Below are 19,338 nucleotides of genomic sequence, written 5' to 3'. Positions count from 1 at the left end.
TTGCACCCCATTGCGGAAATAAACATGGCAAAGCACTCAAATCATTGAATTCCTTATATGTATTGAATAATTAGCGTATAGTAAACGTGGGAGTAAATAAACCCTTAAAAACAGAAAAGGTTTTTGTCATAACAAATAATAGCATAATACCGGTGACACCCTATTCTACGTATGTGAATTTCATAATTCAACTGCAAAACAAACTTTAGTTGGATCTTCTAGTTGGTTAAACAGCTGGGTTTGGAAAAGGCACACATAAGTAATCTGTCAGTAAACTTTAATTTGGGCTTTTTCTATACTTTAACCCGCAGCTGCAGGGCACACGATGAAGCCTGCCGGCAAACAGGCAACACACTGTTGTTTACCAGTTTCAGCTACAGCTACACATTGAGCAGCTGGTGCAGGGGCAATTAAATTAACGGTCTTTAAAACAGTTGTAGAAGAAAATAAATATGATGTCAGAGTAGATGAAAATACAAATTGATTTTTGTTTATAAAGAAAAATCTCTTCTCTCTTAAGTGTTGACCAGTTGTCGACATTTCCATGTGAGTATCATCGTCTTTAGACGACGAAATTTGTTCTAATTCTTGAAGCGGTGTTGACGCAAGTTCTGTTGGAATCAATCTAGGAAAAAATAAATAAATAATAAATGCCAAAATGTTTTCAGGTATCAATGACAACAGCCGATATACTTAAGAGTTTCCGAGGGAACAATGGAAAACGACTCGGCGACAAAATCTTGAATTTTGTTTCTCTTGCGGCGACAAGCAACTGGCGCAGCTGCCACTTGGAGTGATGGAACGCAAGATTGAATGGATGCTAGGGTAATAGTGGAAGTAAGAGTAAAAGTCGCCGTTTTAAAAAATGGGTTGTAGAAGCTAGCGCTGGCAAAATTGTAGAGAAATCGCGGATGCGCCTGTTTATTGTAAAACGAATCCTGCAGGAAACGATTTGACGATTTTATCCTGGACTGGGCGCCCGGAAAGCCATCGTTAAAAACATCATTGGGCTCGTTAATCAACTCAGTCAGGTCAGAATTGTAATCCACATTCTATAATACAAATAATTAGGTCGAAATAGTCATAGACCTTTTCTTAGTCTAGTCTTATACTTGAGAAAAGTAAAGTGGAGGAGGTCTTGAAGGGCGCCTCACCAACTGACGAGAAAACGGTATGTTTTCTTCACGATCGACCGGAAGTGGTTCGTAATACGGCGACCACCATAGTAGACTTCTTGGCCGTTGTTGGAATTGTTGCTGAGAGATGGCCACAACATAGGCCGACAGGAATATTAAAACGAACTTCATCTGTGACAGTTTTAAAAATTAATAAATGAATTAATCAGAAATTCGCGTTAAATTTTGCTTACAGTAACAGGAGTGCGTGTTGGCTTCTTGGTCGTTACACTGTAGATAAGTCGATGGATGCCGAGGTGTAAGAGTTGTTTATATACCTATTTTTTCCGGACACCTGTCGCTTTGATGCAGCTACTTTTTGTGTGAAAAGTTTCTACTGCGTCATTTCAATGATCAATTTTTGGATTTTAAGCAGTGCTAATATTAATGAAGGTCTCTGGGGGAGGGGTTGACATATAGATTAACAACATACTGTTCGCTACATTTCTAGCTATTATGACGAATGCTTAACGCAGCTATAGATAATAATAAAAAAATACAATTGACCTCGCACCATTCCTAGTCATTTTTAAATCTTTCATTAGATAGAGATGTTTCTTCAAGTGCTACCATTATTTGGTTGTCGTAAAAACATACTTCTTAATTTGTTCTTAGCTTGAGGACGTTTTCAAACGACATGACTTGACGGTTATTTCCGAGGTTATTTCCAATCAAGATTTCCTATAAACGACATTAAAACCAGTGGTAATGTTATTACATAGCCGCCTCCGTATCAATCCACCTTTTGCCACCTGTACGAACACTAAAAATCCAATTACGTTTGCTTTAGTTATAATGTATTTTTTAAAATATGATCCTTCCGCATGCGAACCAACATTATTTCGATAATATAGTAAATGTATGCATATTGCATATGCTATAAAGATGAGTAAACTTAAATAAATTGAGTTTGAGAATCTGTTGGTCCATCTCAATCAACAAACAAAATAGCCTGCTGGTAAACATTTAAGAACGCCTGGCACGGCTGGTACGGCTGGAACGGCGGGGGGCCCTACAACAGCAGGGACGGCAGCGGTTCCTGGACCAAGCGTAACAGTTTGGGTGATGATTGTCGAAATAAAGGAATAACTGGTGAGTGTTGTCGACGTAAAAAAGCTGTTCCTGTTCAAGAAGAATCGCTTATCTCTCAAATTGGCCATGAATTGATCCGCTTTAGACATTTGGGAAACCGAGGGAACTTCATTCTGAGAAGAGATTAAGCTTTCAGAATTAGTCTGGTCTATAATTTGGCGTGTTTCTCGAGCCTGGCGACCAGGTAGAGCTGTTGGTGTCAACCTATATAAAATCATTTATGTTTCAGCATCATAGGAAATTGCATCAAAGAATTTAAATTTTACTCGAGAATTTCCGATGGAGCGATGACAAACTGATCGTCTTCAGAATCGTCCATCACATTTCTCTTGCGGCGACAAGAAGGTGGTGGACTGACGGCGAATTGGATTGAAGGAACGCAGCGAGTGATAGTGGTAAGAGTCAAAGTTGACGTCAGCTGGAATGTTGCCGTTTTTATCAAGCGATTTGCATTGCTGTTGCCAACATTGAAGAAGAATTTTCCATCTGGACGGATGTTATAAAATGAGGGCCGCCGGTAGGAACTGAAGCCGCCAAAACTACTGCTGACTCTTGGGAATCCTCCATTCCTGGATTGGATGTCCGCATATTCATTTTGTCCATCGTCTTCGACGTAATCTTGACCCTCGTCAGTTTCGCCATTCAATAATTCTCCATTCTGAATTAAATTTCCCGAAATTTCCCAACTGTAGCCGAAAAATCAATATTTAAAAGTAGAATTTTGACTTGCCTGCAAATAGTTGACGGATCCAGTTGGTGACGTCAACTGACGCTGGAATGGAAGCTCATCTTGTTGGAGATGGTCGTTGTACAGCGGTTGCTGGTAACTGTTGAGAAGGCGCTGAGGCGAATAAGGCAACCACCACAGCATTCCTCTGGCCGGGCGTTGCTGATAAAATTGTTGGTGGGAGATGACCACAAGGGCCGACAAGAAGATCAACGCCAATTTCATCTGTGTGGAAATTTCAAATTAAGAATGTAATTATTAAAAATCTCTGCTAAATATTTACACTTTATTGCTTACGTTGTTTAAGGTACTAATTGTGGTAGATGATTGTTGTCCGGTCGCTGAGGCTCCAGTGGTTTGGCACAAGGAAAAATTCTTCTTATATATGCTCACATGATTTTCATTCCTTTGTTACTGAAATCAAGTTCTATTCTGTGAAAATTCTTCTTTGACTTATTCTTGGTGGGCCTAATGCTTTCCATTGAAATAAGGCTGGCTGCGTAGTTGGCGATAGACCCTATAATAGAATCAGTGAAAAAGTAACGCCTACTTGTATTATATGCATTTTGGTGCCAGATTCGTATCTATAAAGTTATATTCAACAAAGGTAACATTTTTAGTAAGTCATGGTGTTCATTTGAATTTTTCTCTGCACGGGACAATCAATGCCCATTTTCAGATTTCGAAATAGCTTATTAGTATACTGGCCTCCCCTTTATTATTACATAAAATGTAGAATTGTACTCTATGTAAATGAGGGAGGCATTCAGCGAAAAAAAGACGGGCTTTCAACAAAATATTTACTCCAAAGAAATAAGGAAGACGCATTTTGTTAAAACATAGAGATTTTACACTACGATATCGCTGCATGGGACGATGATTCGAATTATTAGTGGTGACACTGTTACCGGGCCTTCCTTTTGACAGTCGGCAGCCATTGAAATTTAAACAAAATCCTATTGTGTGTAATTCGACCTTTAATGACGTTGCATAATTTTATCAAGGTCTTTGACCCGCGTCCCTTGGTGACTATAGAGGCTATTATTATATCATAGAAATCGACTCACGTGCGCAGCATGCCGACACGGCCTAACTCTTGAACAACATTTCGGTGATGCTACAGCTTTAAAATATTTTTAAAAAAAAGAAAATGACCGATCCATTCGCCAAGTCTGTCACGTAGAAGTGGATAGCTTCTAAATCTGAATCAATATCTCCGATAAGAAAATGTTATTGTCGTGTTTGTTTATTTTCTTGACGGAATAATCAAAGCGAGCACCAAAAATAAAAACCAATGACTGTGCATGTGCAAGAGCCGTACGGGTGGCGAGACAGATCAGCTGCGGGAGCAAAGTCGACGCTTATCGTCATATTGCACAAAGTGTCAAACTTAAACTTATCTCGACAATAAGTACAGTCTACCTTCTTATCGGTTGGAAAAAATGAAATTGAGACCCGTAACTCGTGTGCACGATAAAACTTTTAGTGTTCAAAAATAAATTAGTCGGTGTGAGTTTATGGTAAGAGAAACATTGTCCAGATTTAATTTTCTAATTTTACTAGCGCTAGATGTGCGCTAGTGTAAAATGACCGCATCACATTAATTATTACAGGATATTTTAGACGGAGAAAAATAAATCAGCACTGAGAATGCCTGAAAAATTGGACTACGTTACGACCCTAACACCTGAAATCATCGAGCGAGCCGAAAAAGAACTTGGAGAAGATGAGCATCGGCGAACTGAAAGTGTTTTGGCCCTACGCGAATGGGCTAAAAAGCAACCTCATTTACAGGCAATGCCTTTAGGTACGTTTTACAGGTTCTTAATAATCTTTGACTACGATCACGAGCTCAAAATCAAGTCACAAATTTTTGTAGATGCCAAATTCCTGCTGAGATTTTTGCGCGGCTGCAAATACAGCGTGGAGACCGTGAAAAAGAAGTTGGACTTGACATTGACATTGCGCACGGCTCTTCCGGAATTTTTCGACGGATGGGATCCAATGTCACCTCAAAACCAAGCGATTCTTAGCTTAGGGTAATTTCTTTTCTTGTTACATTCCAATTACATTTTACGTTTTCATGCAAACTCACGATTTTGTTTTTTTTTAAACAGAGGAACTTTTCCTCTTCCGGGGTATGACCATTTAGGTCGTAAAGTGTTATTTGGTCGACCCGGGGTTGCTGATCCAAATAAGTTTAAGGTATCTTTCTTAGGACTGCATATTTTTTTTTGTCAAAATAAACCTAGCTAATTTTACCTTAACAGTTTGAGGATATCCAACGAGTTGGTCTCATGATTTCAGAGCTGTTGTGTGATGAGGATGAGCAGCTGTTCATCACTGGAATGGTCGTTCTCGTCGACTTGGAAGGCTTCACCATGAGCCACGTCACTTCGACTCCAATTGCCATGATGAAAAAATTAATGCCTTGTTTTGAGGTACCATTTCATTGCAGTTTACTCTGTTACCAATAATTTGTTGAAATTAATTGTTTGTCAGGATGCAGCACCCATCCGTCCAAAGAGTATGAACTACATTCATAATGCGTCCATCTTCACCGTGATTAACAATCTCTTTTCGGGCCTCATGAAAGAGAAAATGAGAAAAAGAGTAAGCCTTACGAAAATAACTCTTCCGAATTCTTTCTGTTAATAATTTAATTGGCGTAAAAGTTGCACATGCACGGAGACGACATGGAATCGCTCTACAAAGAAATACCCAAAGAAATTCTCCCCAAAGACTATGGAGGTGAAAACTCGTCAATTGCAGAGCTCACTGGTGGGTCCATAACAAACTGACTCTGCTTAAACAATCACTGATTCTCTAAATATTTGAATGCTTGCAACGCAGCTGTTTGGAAAAAGAAATGCGAGGATCGTCGAGAATTTCTGATTGCTTCATCCAAAATGAGGTCGGATGAATCCAAACGTCCCGGTAAACCAAAAACGTCCGACGAACTTTTTGGGATTGAAGGATCCTTCCGGAAACTTAACGTCGATTGAAAATGACACTTTCACCACCCCCCTTTGACTTAGACTTGAAATAAATCTAATAATTTTTCAATAATCTAAATATTTTTCAAACTGAAATGAATAACATGTTTTTGTTTTTGAATTCTTTACGCCGACGATAATAATTTCAAATAAATATTAACGGATGAGTTTGTCATAGGATATCGTCCTGTTACAAAGTCCAAAAATCGCGATAAGCCCAAAAATCGATACTTTTTAAATCGGTCACAACTCCCTTCCGTTCGGCCGAGTTTAGATCAGTGTCAGTCCTTTCTTGAGTTGGGATTCTGTGGCAAGAAAAACGTCTCCAGACTCTATTTTGTTAATTTCCCTCTAGTTAATACATTTTAAAAAAATTATTTAAAAGTTTGTCGTTTAATTTCATGAATTCAATTGCAATAACTAATCAAAACGAAAAAACGTCTTCCGGTCGTCAACATCAACCAACAGCATGCCTGAAAAATTCGACTACGAAACAACCCTGACACCCGAAATTATTGAAAAAGCTGAGAAAGAACTCGGCGAAGATGAGCATCGACGAACCGAAAGTGTTTTGACCCTACGCGAATGGGCCAAGAAACAACCCCATTTACAGGCAATGCCCTTAGGTATGTAGAAAAAGCACTCTTCTCAAGTCATACATAATTCCAAGTGGGAAAAATGTTTTGAGTTAAACAAAGAAATGGTTCACTTACCCCACATATTGTTAGACGCCAAATTCCTGTTGAGATATTTACGCGGATGCAAGTAAAGCGTGGAGAAAGTGAAAAAGAAGCTGGACTTGACATTGACGTTGCGCACGGCTCTTCCGGAATTCTTCGACGGTTGGGATCCCTTATCACCTAAAAATCAAGCAATTCTTAGCTTTGGGTAATTCTCGTTGTTTGTTGTCGTTGCCCTTTTATTATCAGACTACATTTCACGTTTTTATGCAAACTTGAAATTTTGTTTTTCAAACAGAGGATCTCTTCCCCTTCCTGGGTATGACCATTTAGGTCGTAAGGTGATATTTTCTCGACCCGGGATTTTTGATCCAAATAAGTTTAAGGTATTATTACGATGACACAGTATTAGACTGCATCATTTCGTTTTTTAGTCAAAATAAATCTCTGATTTTACCTTAACAGTTGGAGACACGCATGGAGACGACATGGAGTCTCTCTACAAGGAAATACCAAAAGAAATGCTGCCCAAAGACTATGGCGGTGAAAACTCTTCAATTGCAGAGCTCACTGGTGAGTTGATGACAAATGGGATTGACTTTTGAATTAAAATACTCACTGATTGAATTATTGTAAAATGCAGCTTACTGGAAGAAGAAATGCGAGGATAGACGAGAGTTTCTGATTGCTACATCCAAAGTGAGGTCGGATGAATCCAAACGTCCCGGTCGACCCAAAACGTCCGACGAACTATTTGGAATTGAAGGATCTTTCCGAAAACTTAATGTCGATAGAATTAATCTATCAATCTATCAAAGAATAATAATAATAATTTTTAAAAATGTCGTTAGTTTTGTTTAGTGTAAATACCTAGTGGAAGCGAGGCTTGTTATTATCATTCGAAAAATGGCCTGGTTATTTTGATAAGCGCCGCCTACTCTCTTATCGCTCTGAAATGATCGATGGAGTTGAGAACATAACTAGCAACACGATAACAGGTTTCAGCTGGCGTCTAGTGCTTAACCTGGGTTGTTATTTCTTATTATAGGGTAAGCAAAAATATGTCTGAATTCTAGTTTGTCAATTTTTCTAACGCATAATAGTCTAATACAAGCACGAACGCATACGCATAAAAATGTAACCGTTTTATAGTTGATCTATTGAGAGAGGAAAAAACCAAAATTAATAGACAAGTTGTGGGCCGTTTAGAATCAGAACTCAAAACTACAGAATGATAGATAAGTTGGATTACGTTTCGACCCTGTCCCCGGAAATTATTGAAAAGGCAGAAAAAGAACTGGGAGAAGATGAGCATCGACGAACTGAAAGTATTTTGGCTCTTCGCGAATGGGCCAAGAAGCAACCTCATTTACATGCAATGCCCTTGGGTATGTAAAGTTATTTCTTATCTTTTAATCTCGAGCACACAACAGAAAAAGTGACTTGAATTTTTAGCTGATGGAAGGCTCTAAATTCATTTACATCTAGACGCAAATTTTCTGCTGAGATATTTACGCGGATGCAAGTACAGCATGGAGAAAGCGAAAAAGAAGTTGGACTTGACAATGACCTTGCGCACGGCTCTTCCGGAATTCTTTGACGAATGGGACCCGCTATCACCTGAAAATCAAGCCGCTCTTAACTTGGGGTATTTTTCAAAAATTCTTCTTTTTAATTTAGACTATTAATTTTACATTTTCCTGCAAACTAATCATTTTTTGTTTTCCACTAAGGGGAACTCTTCCTCTACCTGGACATGATTTTCTCGGTCGTAAAGTGATATTGGCCCGCCCCGGCTGCACTGATCCATACAAATTTAAGGTCCTTTCAGCAAATGCAATACAAAAAATATCTATTCTTTACACCCGATTTTGAACCCAAACAGTTCGAGCAAGTCCACAAAGCAAATTTCATGATCTCGGAGGTGATGTGTGACGAGGATGAACAGCTGTTTATTACTGGTATGGCCGTACTGATCGATTTGGAAGGCTTCACCTTGAGTCACATCACTGCGACTCCGCTTGCCATGATGAAAAAATTGGGGCCTTGCTTTCAGGTACCATTCATTGCAATTGAATGTTTTTTTAACTTGTAAATCGTAATAAAACATCCTTCAGGATGCTGCACCCATCCGCCCTAAAACTATGAACTACATCCATTCTCCGTCCGTCTTCAACATGTTCAACAATCTTGTGCAAAGCTTCATGAAAGACAAAATGAAACAGAGAGTATAATCCTATTCTAAATTCGTCGTGATTTTTCCTAAATATCTCTTTAAATAATCGTTTGGTGTAATAGGTGCATATGCATGGAGATGACATGGAATCGCTCTACAAGGAAATACCCAAAGAAATTCTGCCCAAAGACTATGGAGGTGATAACATGTCTATTGCTGAGCTCACTGGTGAGTTAATGACGAACGGGATTAACTCTATTTTAACTTAATTCTATTAAAATTGAATGATTGCAACGCAGCTTATTGGAAAAAGAAATGTGAAGATCGTCGAGATTTTCTCATTGCTAATTCCAAAATGAGGTCGGATGAATCTAAACGTCCCGGTAAACCCAAAACGTCCGACGAACTTTTTGGAATTGAAGGATCTTTCCGGAAACTTAACGTCGATTGAAAATGACACTTCCACCCCTCTTTGACTTCGACTTGAAATAAATCGATTTTTCTTCTTCAAATATTTAGACTTGATATGAATAAAAAAATTTTAAAATTCTCTACGCCGACGATAATAATTTCAAATAAATATTAACGGATGAGTTTGTCATAGGATATCGTCCTGTTACAAAGTCCAATAATCGCGATGAGCAAAATAATCGATACTTCTCGGTCAGAACTAGTTTATATCAGTGTCAGTCCTTTCTTGAGTTGGGATTATGTGGTAAGAAAAACAATCTCCATTCTATTTTGTTTAATTCCCTAGATCTCCGCTGTAGTTAATGACTTTCAAAAATGTACATTAAAAGTTTGTCGTTTAATTTTAATATGATTAATTCATTTTTTGCCTTTGATTTTTGTAGTCGTTTTGCCAAAAATGTTAACTCTAGATGAATAGTCTGTTTTGTTTTAAACCCTTTACGCCGACGGAGATCATTTCAAATAAATATTGACGAATGAGCTTGTCTGGTAGTTTATCGCTTTGTTAGACAGGCCGATAATCGCGATAAGCACGATAATCTTATTTCTTATCGATTGAAGTCTCATCCGATCGGTCGAGTTTGATTCAGTGTCTGTGTCCTGTCTTTTGGGATTCTGTGGTAAGAAAAACAATCTCCAGACTCTAATTTTTTAAATTTCCCCATGTCCGGTCTAATTAATGGCTTTTTTTTAATGTATAAAAGAAGTTGTCGTTTCATTTCATGAATTCAATTGCAATAACTAGTGTAAATACGTTGCTGGCCCCGTCAACATCACCAACAGAATGTCTCCAAAACTGGATTACGAAACAACCCTGACACCCGAAATTATTGAAAAAGCTGAAAAGGAACTCGGAGAAGATGAGCATCGACGAACCGAAAGTGTTTTGGCCCTACGCGAATGGGCCAAGAAGCAACCTCATTTACAGGCAATGTCACTAGGTACAGAGTCGCAAACATTTTGAGTTTAACAAAGAAATGGTTCACTTACCTCACACATTTTAAGACGCCAAATTCCTGTTGAGATATTTACGCGGCTGCAAATTCAGCATGGAGAAAGCGAAGAAGAAGCTGGACCTGACACTAACGATGCGTACGGCTCTTCCGGAATTCTTCGATGGATGGGATCCGCTCTCACCTGAAAATCAAGCGATTCTTAGTATTGGGTAATTCTCGTTGTTTTCTCTGTCAAGTATTTCAAATATTCACTGTACAAACAATAACATTATTTTTTAATCGGACAGAGGTGGATCTCTTCCACTTCCTGGATATGACCATTTAGGTCGTAAGGTGATACTCATCCGACCCGCCGTGGTCGATCTTGTCAAGTTCAAGGTGTGAGATATTTAAAACAAAATTGCTTTCAATTCACACGTGAACAGCACAATAACGATCCTGCAATTGGTACAATACAGTTCGAACAGGTCCAACGCGCAGGTTTCATGGTCTCGGAAGTGTTGGGAGACGAAGACGAGCAGCTTTTCATCACTGGAATGGTCGCACTGGTCGATTTTTCAGGCTATACTATGAATCACGTCACTGGTACTCCAGTCTCTTCGGTCAAAAAGTTGATGGTTTGCTTCCAGGTAATTCAATAGCTTAGTTTTCTGTTTGTTCGTTTAATTTACCTAAATTTCTACGCCAGGATGCAGCACCTATGAGCCCTAAAAGCATGAATTACATTCACACACCAGCAGTTTTCAATATATTGAACAATCTCGTAAACGGTCTCATGAAAGAGAAAATTAAGAAAAGAGTAGGTCTATAATATTTGTTGTGAAATTCTCTAGATAAATGTTTAACCAATAATTCGCTTTCACCACAGTTGCATATGCATGGAGAAGACTTGGAATCCCTCTACAAGGAAATACCCCAAAAAATGCTGCCCAAAGAGTATGGCGGTGAAAATTCGTCCGTTGCAGAACTCAGTGGTGAGTCCATGACAAATTGACAGAGTTTGACTTTGAATTACAATACTCACTGATTGAATTATTGTAAAATGCAGCTTACTGGAAGAAAAAGTGTGAGGATCGTCGAGATTTTCTGATTGCGACGTCCAAAATGAGGTCGGATGAATCCAAACGTCCTGGTCGACCCAAAACGTCCGACGAACTATTTGGGATTGAAGGATCCTTCCGGAAACTCAACGTGGATTAGAGACCAACTGAAATTGAAATAAATAAAATAATTGTAGTAAATTAGGGGTTTCTTTCTCTGTGAACTTTCCTCTCGTCAAATATTTGATTAATTTATGTTTTGGTGTTTGCCATGGGCAAAGTTGATGCTCAATGTATCTCCTAGTTTTACCAAAATACACTCGATATTATCTGGACAAGCACAATCTACTTTCTTATCAGTTTAAAAGGATCCATCAGTTAAGGCCACAACTGACACACATAGCACTTGCCAACCAGCTTTTAGTGCTTTACTTGGATTGTGATAACATGGTAAGACATTGAGATTTTATTCTGTTAAATTGTTACTCTAAGACACCGACTTCAAAGTAATAAAATATTGGTCCTATTCCATACTTTACGAACTTAATTCTTCATAAATAACTCACAGATATAGTGTTGGGAGATCTAAACAAAACCTGAAATGCCTGAAAAATTGGATTACGTGACGACCCTATCACCTGAAATTCTCGAACGAGCCGAAAAGGAACTGGGGGAAGATGAACATCTCCGAACTCAAAGTGTTTTAGCTCTTCGCGAATGGGCCAAGAAGCAACCTCATTTACAGGCGATGCCTTTAGGTACACTTGACTTACTTAAATTAAATCTCGTAAATTTATGAAACGGAGAACTTACTCAAAATGGGGGCCGTTCACATATGACGTCACGGACTTTTTGACGATTTTACACCCCCCCTCCCCCCTTTGTCACAATTCATCACAGTAGGTATACCCCCCCTCTAATATGACGTCACAAAGTCAGATACCCCCCTCCCTTTTTAAAAATTGTTTGAGCCCCTAAAAATTCTTTATTTTCTGTATTTTCCGTAGTTTTTAATACAGAACACAATGTTGTTCATTATTTTCTTAATTGGTCAAGCAAACGAGGTGCTTTGCTCTAACGATCCAAAAAACTAAAAAAAATTTAGGAAGTTGCCAACATATCCCACTTGGTGGCGCTTGTGTAGTGCCTTGTGACGTCCCACTGTGAATACCCCCCCTACCCCCCCTCGTCACAATTCGTCATACAAGGTGCACCCCCCTCCCCCCCCTCGGCCCGTGACGTCATATGTGAACGGCCCCATGGGCGAAAAGTTTTCGAACGATGTTCATCACCAAGTGAGTAAAAAAAACCGCGAAAATGGAAAAATGGAAAAATACACAACCTGCTGGTAGACGAATAATACTGATGACGAATGATACTTGATCAGACCTGGGCTGTGTTGCAATTTCTATAATGATTTTTTTTTTCGAAGATGAACACCACAAATGTTTAAAAATTAAATTCTTTAACTTAATGACTATACTTTCATAATTCTGATTCAATTATAAATAAATTCTACTTATCGTGTTCTTTGAAAACGTGGGTCGGTGGGGGAGTGGGGCTGAAAACTGGGGGAGGGGGGGTGAGTAAAGTTCGAGAAAATAGTAGGATGGGAAGTGAAAACCACGATGCATTGAATTTTAAAAATATTCATAATTGAATCCGTAAATTTAAAAATTTTTAATACATTTTGCTGTATTATTAATCTTCGAAAAAAAAAAATTTCATCATTTTTGGAATTGCAACAAAGCTTCGGTCAAACCGGGCGGGACTGCGTGAGACCCTTTGTCAGTATTATTCGTCGATGAAGAGGGTGCAGGTTGGTTTTGTTCACTCTGTTTTATTCTTTACTTTACTGTACAGTGTACACTACTGCTTTTGGGTATTTTTAAATTTTTACTTCTCTTATTCCTTTTTTTCTGTTTTATTGTATTTCATGTTATTCTTAATTCTTAGTCAAGTAAATTGGCTAACAGGACACTTTTACCTGTTCACTTGGCAATTAACTGCATGTGCAATTCTTGTTATAGACGCCATATTTCTGTTGAAATTTTTGCGAGGATGCAAATACAGTTTGGAGAAGGCGAAGAAGAAAATGGACCTGACATTGACGTTGCGTTCCGCTTTGCCGGAATTTTTTAGTGGATGGGATCCAATGTCACCCGAAAATCAGGAAGCCCTTAGCCTTGGGTATAATCCAGCAATATATCATTTTCAAAAAAATTAATTAATTACTTTTTTTTTCTTTTTTATCAAACAGAGGTACTCTCCCTCTACCTGGATATGATCACCAAGGGCGTAGGGTTGTGCTTATCCGCCCTGCTGCATACGATCCGGCTAAAACGAAGGTAAAATTACATGAAACATTTGATTAAACAGCCGGTAATATGACACGAATTTATCGAAACAGATCGAGATCGTCCAACGGGCCAGTTTTATGGTTTTTGAGATTATGGGATCCGAGGAAGAGCAAATGTTTATCACCGGAATGCTTCTCCTTTTCGATCTGTCCAATTTCGGAATGAATCACTTCACCGCGATGCCACTGTCGACGGCCAAAAAGCTAATGCCTTGTTGGGAGGTATATTCTCGATAGAATTTGCATCATTCTTACGTTTTCATTAATCACCATTTTAACATTAGGATGCCAATCCGATCCGTCCTAAAAGTATGAACTACATCCACACGCCATCCATCTTTAATTTGCTGACTAATTTTATGAACACCATCATGAAGGACAAAATGAAACAGAGGGTAAAATAATCCTTTTTCAATTGTCCCTACATGTTACGTCACCTGATGTTTCTGTTGTGACGTCATGCGTTACAGATGCGCGTACACGGAGAGGACATGGAATCGCTTTACAAGGAAATCTCCAAGGACGTCCTGCCCAAAGATTACGGTGGTGAAAATTCGTCCATTGCAGAGCTAACCGGTGAGTTTTAATAATTTAATTAAATCGAAACATTTGTATTATTCGAAAACGCTAATCATGCATTTCACGACAGCTTATTGGAAGAAGAAATGCGAGGATAATCGCGATTTCCTTATTGCGCAATCCAAAATGAGGTCGGATGAATCCAAACGTCCCGGCCGCCCCAAAACCTCGGACGAATTATTCGGGATCGAAGGATCATTCCGAAAACTCAACGTCGATTAAAAAAGATATAAAAGCATTTAACATATTTGGCAATTAATGAAATTTTAAATGGTCTGTCTTGGGGTTAATACGAGGGGTTGAATGATGTGGCCATGCTGCCAAAATCGTCCAATAAAACTTTGTGTGGTAACAGCCGTCGCTCACTGATCTAAACGGACAACGGTTATGTTTACCGTTCTTATATAATTAAGCCTTATCTAGTACTGTTAACTGCACTCGTTTCACCTGCTTATCGGCCTGAGACGATAGTTAAGAGTGAGTTAAGACCGAAACAACGGGACAATGCATCGGTGTGGAGCGGCTCATTCGGCCTTCAGTCCTTTCAGACTTCGGTGGTGAATTTTAGGTAAGAGCCAATTTTGTTTCCTATTTTAATGTTACTTGTTGAATTGTTTGTATGACTGTAAATTCTGAACAAACGTGTGACATTATTTTTAGAGACTCTCAATCCACGGAAAACGAAAGTATTTGTCGAAAAATGCCGGAAAAATTGGATTACGTAACGACCCTATCCCCAGAGATGATTGAAAAGGCCGAGAAAGAACTGGGAGAAGATGAGCACCGTCGAGCCGAAAGTGTTTTGGCTCTTCGTGAGTGGGTCAAGAAACAACCCCATTTGCGTGCTATGCCCCTAGGTACTGTATTAACGGTTATTATACAACCTATTAGATTACTGGGATTAGGGCCAAGGTTATAAGTTGTTAAAATTCTACTCTCCATATTGTTAGATGCCAAATTCCTGTTGAGATATTTACGCGGATGCAAGTACAGTATGGAGAAAACCAAGACGAAGCTGGACCTGACCTTGACGTTGCGCAGTGCTCTACCGGAATTCTTCAGCGGATGGGATCCGCTATCAGCTGAAAATCAAGCCGCTCTTAGTCATGGGTAATAGTTTTCGACACATAATTTCGTTATCTTTAGGACACAAATAATTCAATTGCTAATAAAATAGAGGGACTCTTCCTTTACCGGGACATGACCATCTAGGACGTAAGGTGGTCCTGATTCGACCCGGAGTATTCGATCCGGCTAAAATGAAGGTTGGATTTAAAAAGCAATGAATATTTCAGATTGCACAAAATATTAATCAGTTTTGACTTAAATGGAAACAGATTGAGAACATCCAGAGGGCAAGTTTCATGGTCTGGGACATCATGAGTGACGAGGACGAGCAAATGTTTGTCACCGGAATGCTTTTGCTGTTCGACTTTTCCGACTACGGAATGAATCACTTCACCGCAATGCCGCTGTCTATGATTAAAAAGCTGATGCCTTGCTGGGAGGTAAACATAATTTTGGTTTTAAAATTTAATTGCAATCAAAAACTACATTTATTACTTTTTCTTTTAAATCAGGAAGCCTCGCCGCTCCGGCCCAAAAGTATGAATTACATCCACACGCCATCCATCTTTAATCTGATCAACAATCTGATCAATACCGTCATGAAGGATAACAAGATGAAACAGAGGGTAATTTCAATTATTATTTAGAAAGCTATCAAATTTTGTTTAAAGAACTTTTTAAAATAGTTGCGCGTGCATGGGGAGGACAGGGAGTCGCTCTACAAGGAAATATCCAAGGACGTTCTGCCCAAAGAGTACGGCGGAGATAACATGTCTCTTGCCGAGCTTACCAGTGAGTTAAATTTAATTCTTTGTAAATCATTAAAAAACATGAAACTTAAACTGAAAACGAACTAACCACAACAGATTACTGGAAGAAGAAATGTGAGGATCGACGTGATTTCCTGATTGGACAATCGCAAATGAAGTCGGACGAAGCCAAACGCCCTGGTCGACCCAAAACAACCGACGAACTATTCGGAATCGAGGGATCCTTCCGCAAGCTCAACGTTGACTGAGAGGCACAAAACATTTTTGTACAAAAATTAGTAAATTGGGCCATTATATTGAATAGGTTTATTTTGAGTTTTGCTTTATTCCCTGCTTATTTTTTTTATTTTTCGGTAAATTTGTTTGGTCGAAACTAAAAAAAAAAGGATCAGCATGATTGGCAAAGTTGAAGCTTATCTCTGTATAATCTCGACAGCTTTACAGCAAATAGAGCCCAAACTTTGTGTTATCAGTCTGAACCGATTTAGCCAAGGCTGTGTGTAACACGATAAAATGATTACACGACACTTTTCAACCACCTTCGTTTAAGTCCTTTACTTTTTCGTGAGTCTGTGTAGTAAGAGGTAAGAGAGATATTTTCTGAATTTGTCTAAATTAATTACTTCACAAAATAATTTTTAAAAATATTACTGTTTTATTGCGTCGTAATTTACTGCATATAATCAGCCCGTAAATTTAAATTGCAGAGTGCACAAAAATCTGTACGGAAATGCCTGAAAAATTGGATTACGTAACGACCCTTTCCCCTGAAATTCTAGAAAAAGTTGAAAAAGAACTCGGAGAAGATGAGCATCGACGAACTGAAAGCGTTTTGGCACTCCGCGAATGGGCTAAGAAACAACCTCATTTACAGTCGATGCCATTAGGTATTATATCGTTATCTTTAATTTTGTCGGCTGGCCTTTGGTTCACTAAAAAATGAAATTTGTTCAATTATTTTAGACGCCAAATTCCTGTTGAGATATTTACGCGGATGCAAGTACAGCATGGAGAAAGCGAAGAAGAAGTTGGACCTGACTTTGACTTTCCGCACGGCTCTTCCGGAATTCTTCGACGGATGGGATCCGCTTTCACCCGAAAATCAAGCCGCTCTTAGTTCAGGGTAAGATTGCGTAATAATTGATTGAATAATCCATACAATATACAATTATTGTGTCTCGAATAGAGGATCCCTCCCTTTGCCGGGCTATGACCACCAAGGGCGTAGGGTGGTGCTGCTCCGACCCGCCTCGCACGACCCCGCCAAGATTAAGGTTTGTCATTATTAGAGCCCCATATAGCAGAGTGTTATTATAGTTTCCTATCACGAAATGTATCATCGTTGACTTCTGTAGATCGAAGTTGTCCAACGCGTTAGTTTTATGGTGTGGGAGATCATGGCTGACGAGGACGAGCAAATGTTCATCACTGGCATCACGTTGCTCATGGACTTGACCAATTTTGGAATGAATCACTTCACAGCGATGCCGCTTTCCGTGGTCAAAAAGCTGATGCCTTGCTGGGAGGTATATTCAGTCATTATTCATTATTGCAACCGAAAAATATGATTTGTGTTTGATCTGATATAAAGGATGCTAATCCGCTCCGCCCCAAAAGTATGAACTACATCCACACACCATCCATCTTCAACTTGATCAACAATCTTGTCAATACCGTCATGAAGGAAAAAATGAAACAGAGGGTATAAACATTATTTAAAAGAAATCAATTGTTACGTCATCTCACTGTTATACTGTTCTGATGGCCAATCAGTTGCGCGTACACGGTGAAGACATGGAGTCGCTCTACAAGGAAATCAACAAAGACATTTTGCCCAAAGATTACGGTGGTGAAAATTTGTCCGTTGATGAGCTAACCGGTGAGTTATTAATTACTATGAACATTAGACTTTGGTTAACCTAAATTTTGTTGCTCAGCTCTTTGGAAGAAGAAATGTGAAGATCGTCGAGACTATTTGATTGCGACGTCCAAAATGAAATCAGACGAAGCCAAACGTCCCGGCCGACCCAAAACATCCGACGAATTGTTCGGAATCGAGGGATCCTTCCGGAAACTCAACGTCGATTAAGGAAACACCTTGACATCATAGATGATAGGCTATGCAACGCATTTATTGGGGTTTCCTTTCATTCCATTTAATTAATTTGTACTTTTGTCTCTGTACCGCAGAATGCAACTTTTATTTTGGGTCATTTTATTTTTATTCATAAAATAAGTTGAGATTAACTTGAGCGTATACATATATAGAGAATGTATTGGCTCAGTCATCGTTCAAAGTTACGCAACACAATCAACAATTTACCTGGTACTACCTGGTACTACCCAATGTGTAATATAGCTGCGGCGATGCGACGTCAAATATCCGGGGATGGGTTCTTTTTTCTTATTCCCAATGTCAAGTTGACGCGTTTGTTTAAGGTTTGCCAAGTCATGCACTAGGGTCATTGGCAGAAAGGGCAAGCCTATAGGTTGCGTCATATTTTTTCCATCGTCACTGCGCGCTCCCACTGCATTTAACTATGCACTAAGAAAATTCGTGGTGTAGGTTACACGTACGCCCTTTCATTCTTTGAAAATTCTTTTGCCAGTCGAGAATCATTTGACTTGCGGTGCATTAAAGAATATTTCCAAAAATTATGGCCATCTCAGTTTTATCGGTTGCTATCCCGTCCCTAATGGAAAGGTACAGTTGAACTATTATTAGAATGAATAAAAAGGCCCCCAACTGAAACGCGTTCCGCCAGCCGAGAGTCGTAAAGATGAGGAGGATTTGTTGTTGTTGGTTTATTGACTGGATTTTATATTTCCGCCGAGTTGTCTGATCACAGGTGGTCGGATTGAGGAATTTCGCAAGAGCAGTGTCCGTAATAATAAATTTTGTTTGGCCAGCGATTCGCCACGGTCAAAGAAATTCAACAGAGCGCCCATATCAACGCAGATATCGGACCGAGACTAATATTTCGAGCTGCTGGGGGATTCCTGGCCGGTTGTTCATTAACAAACCAATAGTCGATGCATAATTTTATTGACAGTCACTTCGAGGCTATAAAACTAGCCGAAGGAAAATGTGCATCATCGGATTATTGGCGCAAAAATATTCTCACGGTGAGCGAACAAATAATTCCGAGCGCATTTCGAATATTATTCCTGTATAAAAAGAATTTCTTGGCCGCTTTCTACTTTTTTAAAATTTTCAGTATTCTGGAGATAATGGAAACCTTCACGCTG

The 19,338-nt window shown here is 39.1% G+C and overlaps 6 protein-coding genes and 1 long non-coding RNA gene across 17 annotated transcripts; 5 read left to right on the top strand and 2 right to left on the bottom strand.

Annotated features, from left to right (window-relative positions):
- Positions 1-41: 41 nt before the first annotated feature.
- LOC124205690 lies at positions 42-6,873 on the bottom strand. 2 transcript variants are annotated; one of them, XM_046603166.1, is made up of 8 exons: positions 6,704-6,873; positions 3,292-3,511; positions 2,998-3,219; positions 2,534-2,925; positions 1,370-2,471; positions 1,113-1,307; positions 694-1,052; positions 42-625 (listed from the first exon to the last, which is right to left on the bottom strand). In XM_046603166.1, exons 3-5 carry the CDS (start codon positions 3,217-3,219, stop codon positions 2,111-2,113), a joined length of 975 nt encoding a protein of 324 aa, XP_046459122.1. In that variant the 5' UTR covers positions 3,292-3,511; positions 6,704-6,873; the 3' UTR covers positions 42-625; positions 694-1,052; positions 1,113-1,307; positions 1,370-2,110. The 2 variants fall into 2 exon arrangements, with proteins under 2 accessions (XP_046459122.1, XP_046459121.1); XM_046603165.1 differs by lacking the exon at positions 6,704-6,873 and adding an exon at positions 5,257-5,395.
- On the top strand, positions 4,345-6,170 carry LOC124205688 (alpha-tocopherol transfer protein-like). Its single transcript, XM_046603162.1, has 8 exons — positions 4,345-4,514; positions 4,608-4,801; positions 4,874-5,033; positions 5,112-5,199; positions 5,265-5,435; positions 5,497-5,607; positions 5,670-5,775; positions 5,848-6,170. Exons 2-8 carry the CDS (start codon positions 4,645-4,647, stop codon positions 5,997-5,999), a joined length of 945 nt encoding a protein of 314 aa, XP_046459118.1. The 5' UTR covers positions 4,345-4,514; positions 4,608-4,644; the 3' UTR covers positions 6,000-6,170.
- LOC124205693 (retinaldehyde-binding protein 1-like) lies at positions 6,273-11,648 on the top strand. 2 transcript variants are annotated; one of them, XM_046603172.1, is made up of 8 exons: positions 6,273-6,300; positions 10,063-10,258; positions 10,323-10,482; positions 10,561-10,651; positions 10,732-10,902; positions 10,962-11,072; positions 11,142-11,247; positions 11,322-11,648. In XM_046603172.1, exons 2-8 carry the CDS (start codon positions 10,102-10,104, stop codon positions 11,471-11,473), a joined length of 948 nt encoding a protein of 315 aa, XP_046459128.1. In that variant the 5' UTR covers positions 6,273-6,300; positions 10,063-10,101; the 3' UTR covers positions 11,474-11,648. The 2 variants fall into 2 exon arrangements, with proteins under 2 accessions (XP_046459128.1, XP_046459129.1); XM_046603173.1 differs by lacking the exon at positions 6,273-6,300 and adding an exon at positions 9,513-9,937.
- Positions 6,445-18,302, top strand: LOC124205695 (retinol-binding protein pinta-like). Of its 3 annotated transcripts, XM_046603177.1 has the most exons (8): positions 16,562-16,673; positions 16,797-16,976; positions 17,053-17,212; positions 17,276-17,363; positions 17,445-17,615; positions 17,681-17,791; positions 17,863-17,968; positions 18,027-18,302. In XM_046603177.1, exons 2-8 carry the CDS (start codon positions 16,820-16,822, stop codon positions 18,176-18,178), a joined length of 945 nt encoding a protein of 314 aa, XP_046459133.1. In that variant the 5' UTR covers positions 16,562-16,673; positions 16,797-16,819; the 3' UTR covers positions 18,179-18,302. The 3 variants fall into 3 exon arrangements, with proteins under 3 accessions (XP_046459135.1, XP_046459133.1, XP_046459134.1); XM_046603179.1 differs by lacking the exons at positions 16,562-16,673; positions 16,797-16,976 and adding an exon at positions 6,445-6,616; XM_046603178.1 differs by lacking the exon at positions 16,562-16,673 and having other exon boundaries at positions 16,780-16,976.
- Positions 7,350-11,464, bottom strand: LOC124205702. 2 transcript variants are annotated; one of them, XR_006879438.1, is made up of 4 exons: positions 11,327-11,464; positions 10,308-10,454; positions 7,541-7,620; positions 7,350-7,479 (listed from the first exon to the last, which is right to left on the bottom strand). It is a non-coding gene; the product is annotated as an uncharacterized LOC124205702 (long non-coding RNA). The 2 variants fall into 2 exon arrangements; XR_006879439.1 differs by lacking the exon at positions 7,541-7,620 and having other exon boundaries at positions 7,393-7,479.
- Positions 7,628-9,360, top strand: LOC124205697 (retinol-binding protein pinta-like). Of its 2 annotated transcripts, XM_046603180.1 has the most exons (8): positions 7,628-7,719; positions 7,880-8,058; positions 8,159-8,318; positions 8,404-8,491; positions 8,556-8,726; positions 8,788-8,898; positions 8,969-9,074; positions 9,146-9,360. In XM_046603180.1, exons 2-8 carry the CDS (start codon positions 7,902-7,904, stop codon positions 9,295-9,297), a joined length of 945 nt encoding a protein of 314 aa, XP_046459136.1. In that variant the 5' UTR covers positions 7,628-7,719; positions 7,880-7,901; the 3' UTR covers positions 9,298-9,360. The 2 variants fall into 2 exon arrangements, with proteins under 2 accessions (XP_046459136.1, XP_046459137.1); XM_046603181.1 differs by lacking the exon at positions 7,628-7,719 and having other exon boundaries at positions 7,979-8,058; positions 8,136-8,318.
- LOC124205691 (retinol-binding protein pinta-like) lies at positions 11,681-16,627 on the top strand. 5 transcript variants are annotated; one of them, XM_046603169.1, is made up of 8 exons: positions 11,681-11,763; positions 11,882-12,071; positions 13,344-13,503; positions 13,574-13,661; positions 13,724-13,894; positions 13,957-14,067; positions 16,006-16,111; positions 16,186-16,627. In XM_046603169.1, the coding sequence occupies exons 2-8, from the start codon at positions 11,915-11,917 to the stop codon at positions 16,335-16,337; spliced, it is 945 nt and encodes a 314-aa protein (XP_046459125.1). In that variant the 5' UTR covers positions 11,681-11,763; positions 11,882-11,914; the 3' UTR covers positions 16,338-16,627. The 5 variants fall into 5 exon arrangements, with proteins under 5 accessions (XP_046459125.1, XP_046459127.1, XP_046459124.1 ...); XM_046603171.1 differs by lacking the exon at positions 16,006-16,111 and adding an exon at positions 14,143-14,248; XM_046603168.1 differs by lacking the exons at positions 16,006-16,111; positions 16,186-16,627 and adding exons at positions 14,143-14,248; positions 14,322-14,603.
- Positions 18,303-19,338: the final 1,036 nt, after the last annotated feature.

The sequence above is a fragment of the Daphnia pulex genome, chromosome 10 (assembly GCF_021134715.1).
Source record: "Daphnia pulex isolate KAP4 chromosome 10, ASM2113471v1".
Classification (NCBI taxonomy): domain Eukaryota; kingdom Metazoa; phylum Arthropoda; class Branchiopoda; order Diplostraca; family Daphniidae; genus Daphnia; species Daphnia pulex.
The sequence above is the reverse complement of the archived record's forward strand: the minus strand, read 5'-3'. Positions and strand labels throughout refer to the sequence as shown.

Bases quoted from the DNA above. Each gene is read 5' to 3' on its own strand.
- LOC124205697 (XM_046603180.1), top strand. From the start codon at position 7,902: ATGATAGATAAGTTGGATTACGTTTCGACCCTGTCCCCGGAAATTATT. The intron at 8,727-8,787 runs GTACCATTCATT...AACATCCTTCAG, and splicing joins AATTGGGGCCTTGCTTTCAG to GATGCTGCACCCATCCGCCC. The intron at 8,899-8,968 runs GTATAATCCTAT...TTGGTGTAATAG, and splicing joins AAGACAAAATGAAACAGAGA to GTGCATATGCATGGAGATGA.
- LOC124205695 (XM_046603179.1), top strand. From the start codon at position 6,460: ATGCCTGAAAAATTCGACTACGAAACAACCCTGACACCCGAAATTATT. The intron at 6,617-17,052 runs GTATGTAGAAAA...CAATTATTTTAG, and splicing joins TTTACAGGCAATGCCCTTAG to ACGCCAAATTCCTGTTGAGA. The intron at 17,969-18,026 runs GTGAGTTATTAA...TTTGTTGCTCAG, and splicing joins GTCCGTTGATGAGCTAACCG to CTCTTTGGAAGAAGAAATGT.
- LOC124205690 (XM_046603166.1), bottom strand. From the start codon at position 3,219: ATGAAATTGGCGTTGATCTTCTTGTCGGCCCTTGTGGTCATCTCCCAC. The intron at 2,926-2,997 runs GCAAGTCAAAAT...AATTTAATTCAG, and splicing joins GATCCGTCAACTATTTGCAG to AATGGAGAATTATTGAATGG. The intron at 2,472-2,533 runs GTAAAATTTAAA...GATTTTATATAG, and splicing joins GCTCCATCGGAAATTCTCGA to GTTGACACCAACAGCTCTAC.
- LOC124205691 (XM_046603167.1), top strand. From the start codon at position 14,952: ATGCCGGAAAAATTGGATTACGTAACGACCCTATCCCCAGAGATGATT. The intron at 15,760-15,831 runs GTAAACATAATT...CTTTTAAATCAG, and splicing joins AGCTGATGCCTTGCTGGGAG to GAAGCCTCGCCGCTCCGGCC. The intron at 16,112-16,185 runs GTGAGTTAAATT...TAACCACAACAG, and splicing joins GTCTCTTGCCGAGCTTACCA to ATTACTGGAAGAAGAAATGT.
- LOC124205693 (XM_046603172.1), top strand. From the start codon at position 10,102: ATGTCTCCAAAACTGGATTACGAAACAACCCTGACACCCGAAATTATT. The intron at 10,259-10,322 runs GTACAGAGTCGC...ACACATTTTAAG, and splicing joins TTTACAGGCAATGTCACTAG to ACGCCAAATTCCTGTTGAGA. The intron at 10,652-10,731 runs GTGTGAGATATT...GGTACAATACAG, and splicing joins TCGATCTTGTCAAGTTCAAG to TTCGAACAGGTCCAACGCGC.
- LOC124205688 (XM_046603162.1), top strand. From the start codon at position 4,645: ATGCCTGAAAAATTGGACTACGTTACGACCCTAACACCTGAAATCATC. The intron at 5,200-5,264 runs GTATCTTTCTTA...TTACCTTAACAG, and splicing joins CTGATCCAAATAAGTTTAAG to TTTGAGGATATCCAACGAGT. The intron at 5,436-5,496 runs GTACCATTTCAT...ATTGTTTGTCAG, and splicing joins AATTAATGCCTTGTTTTGAG to GATGCAGCACCCATCCGTCC.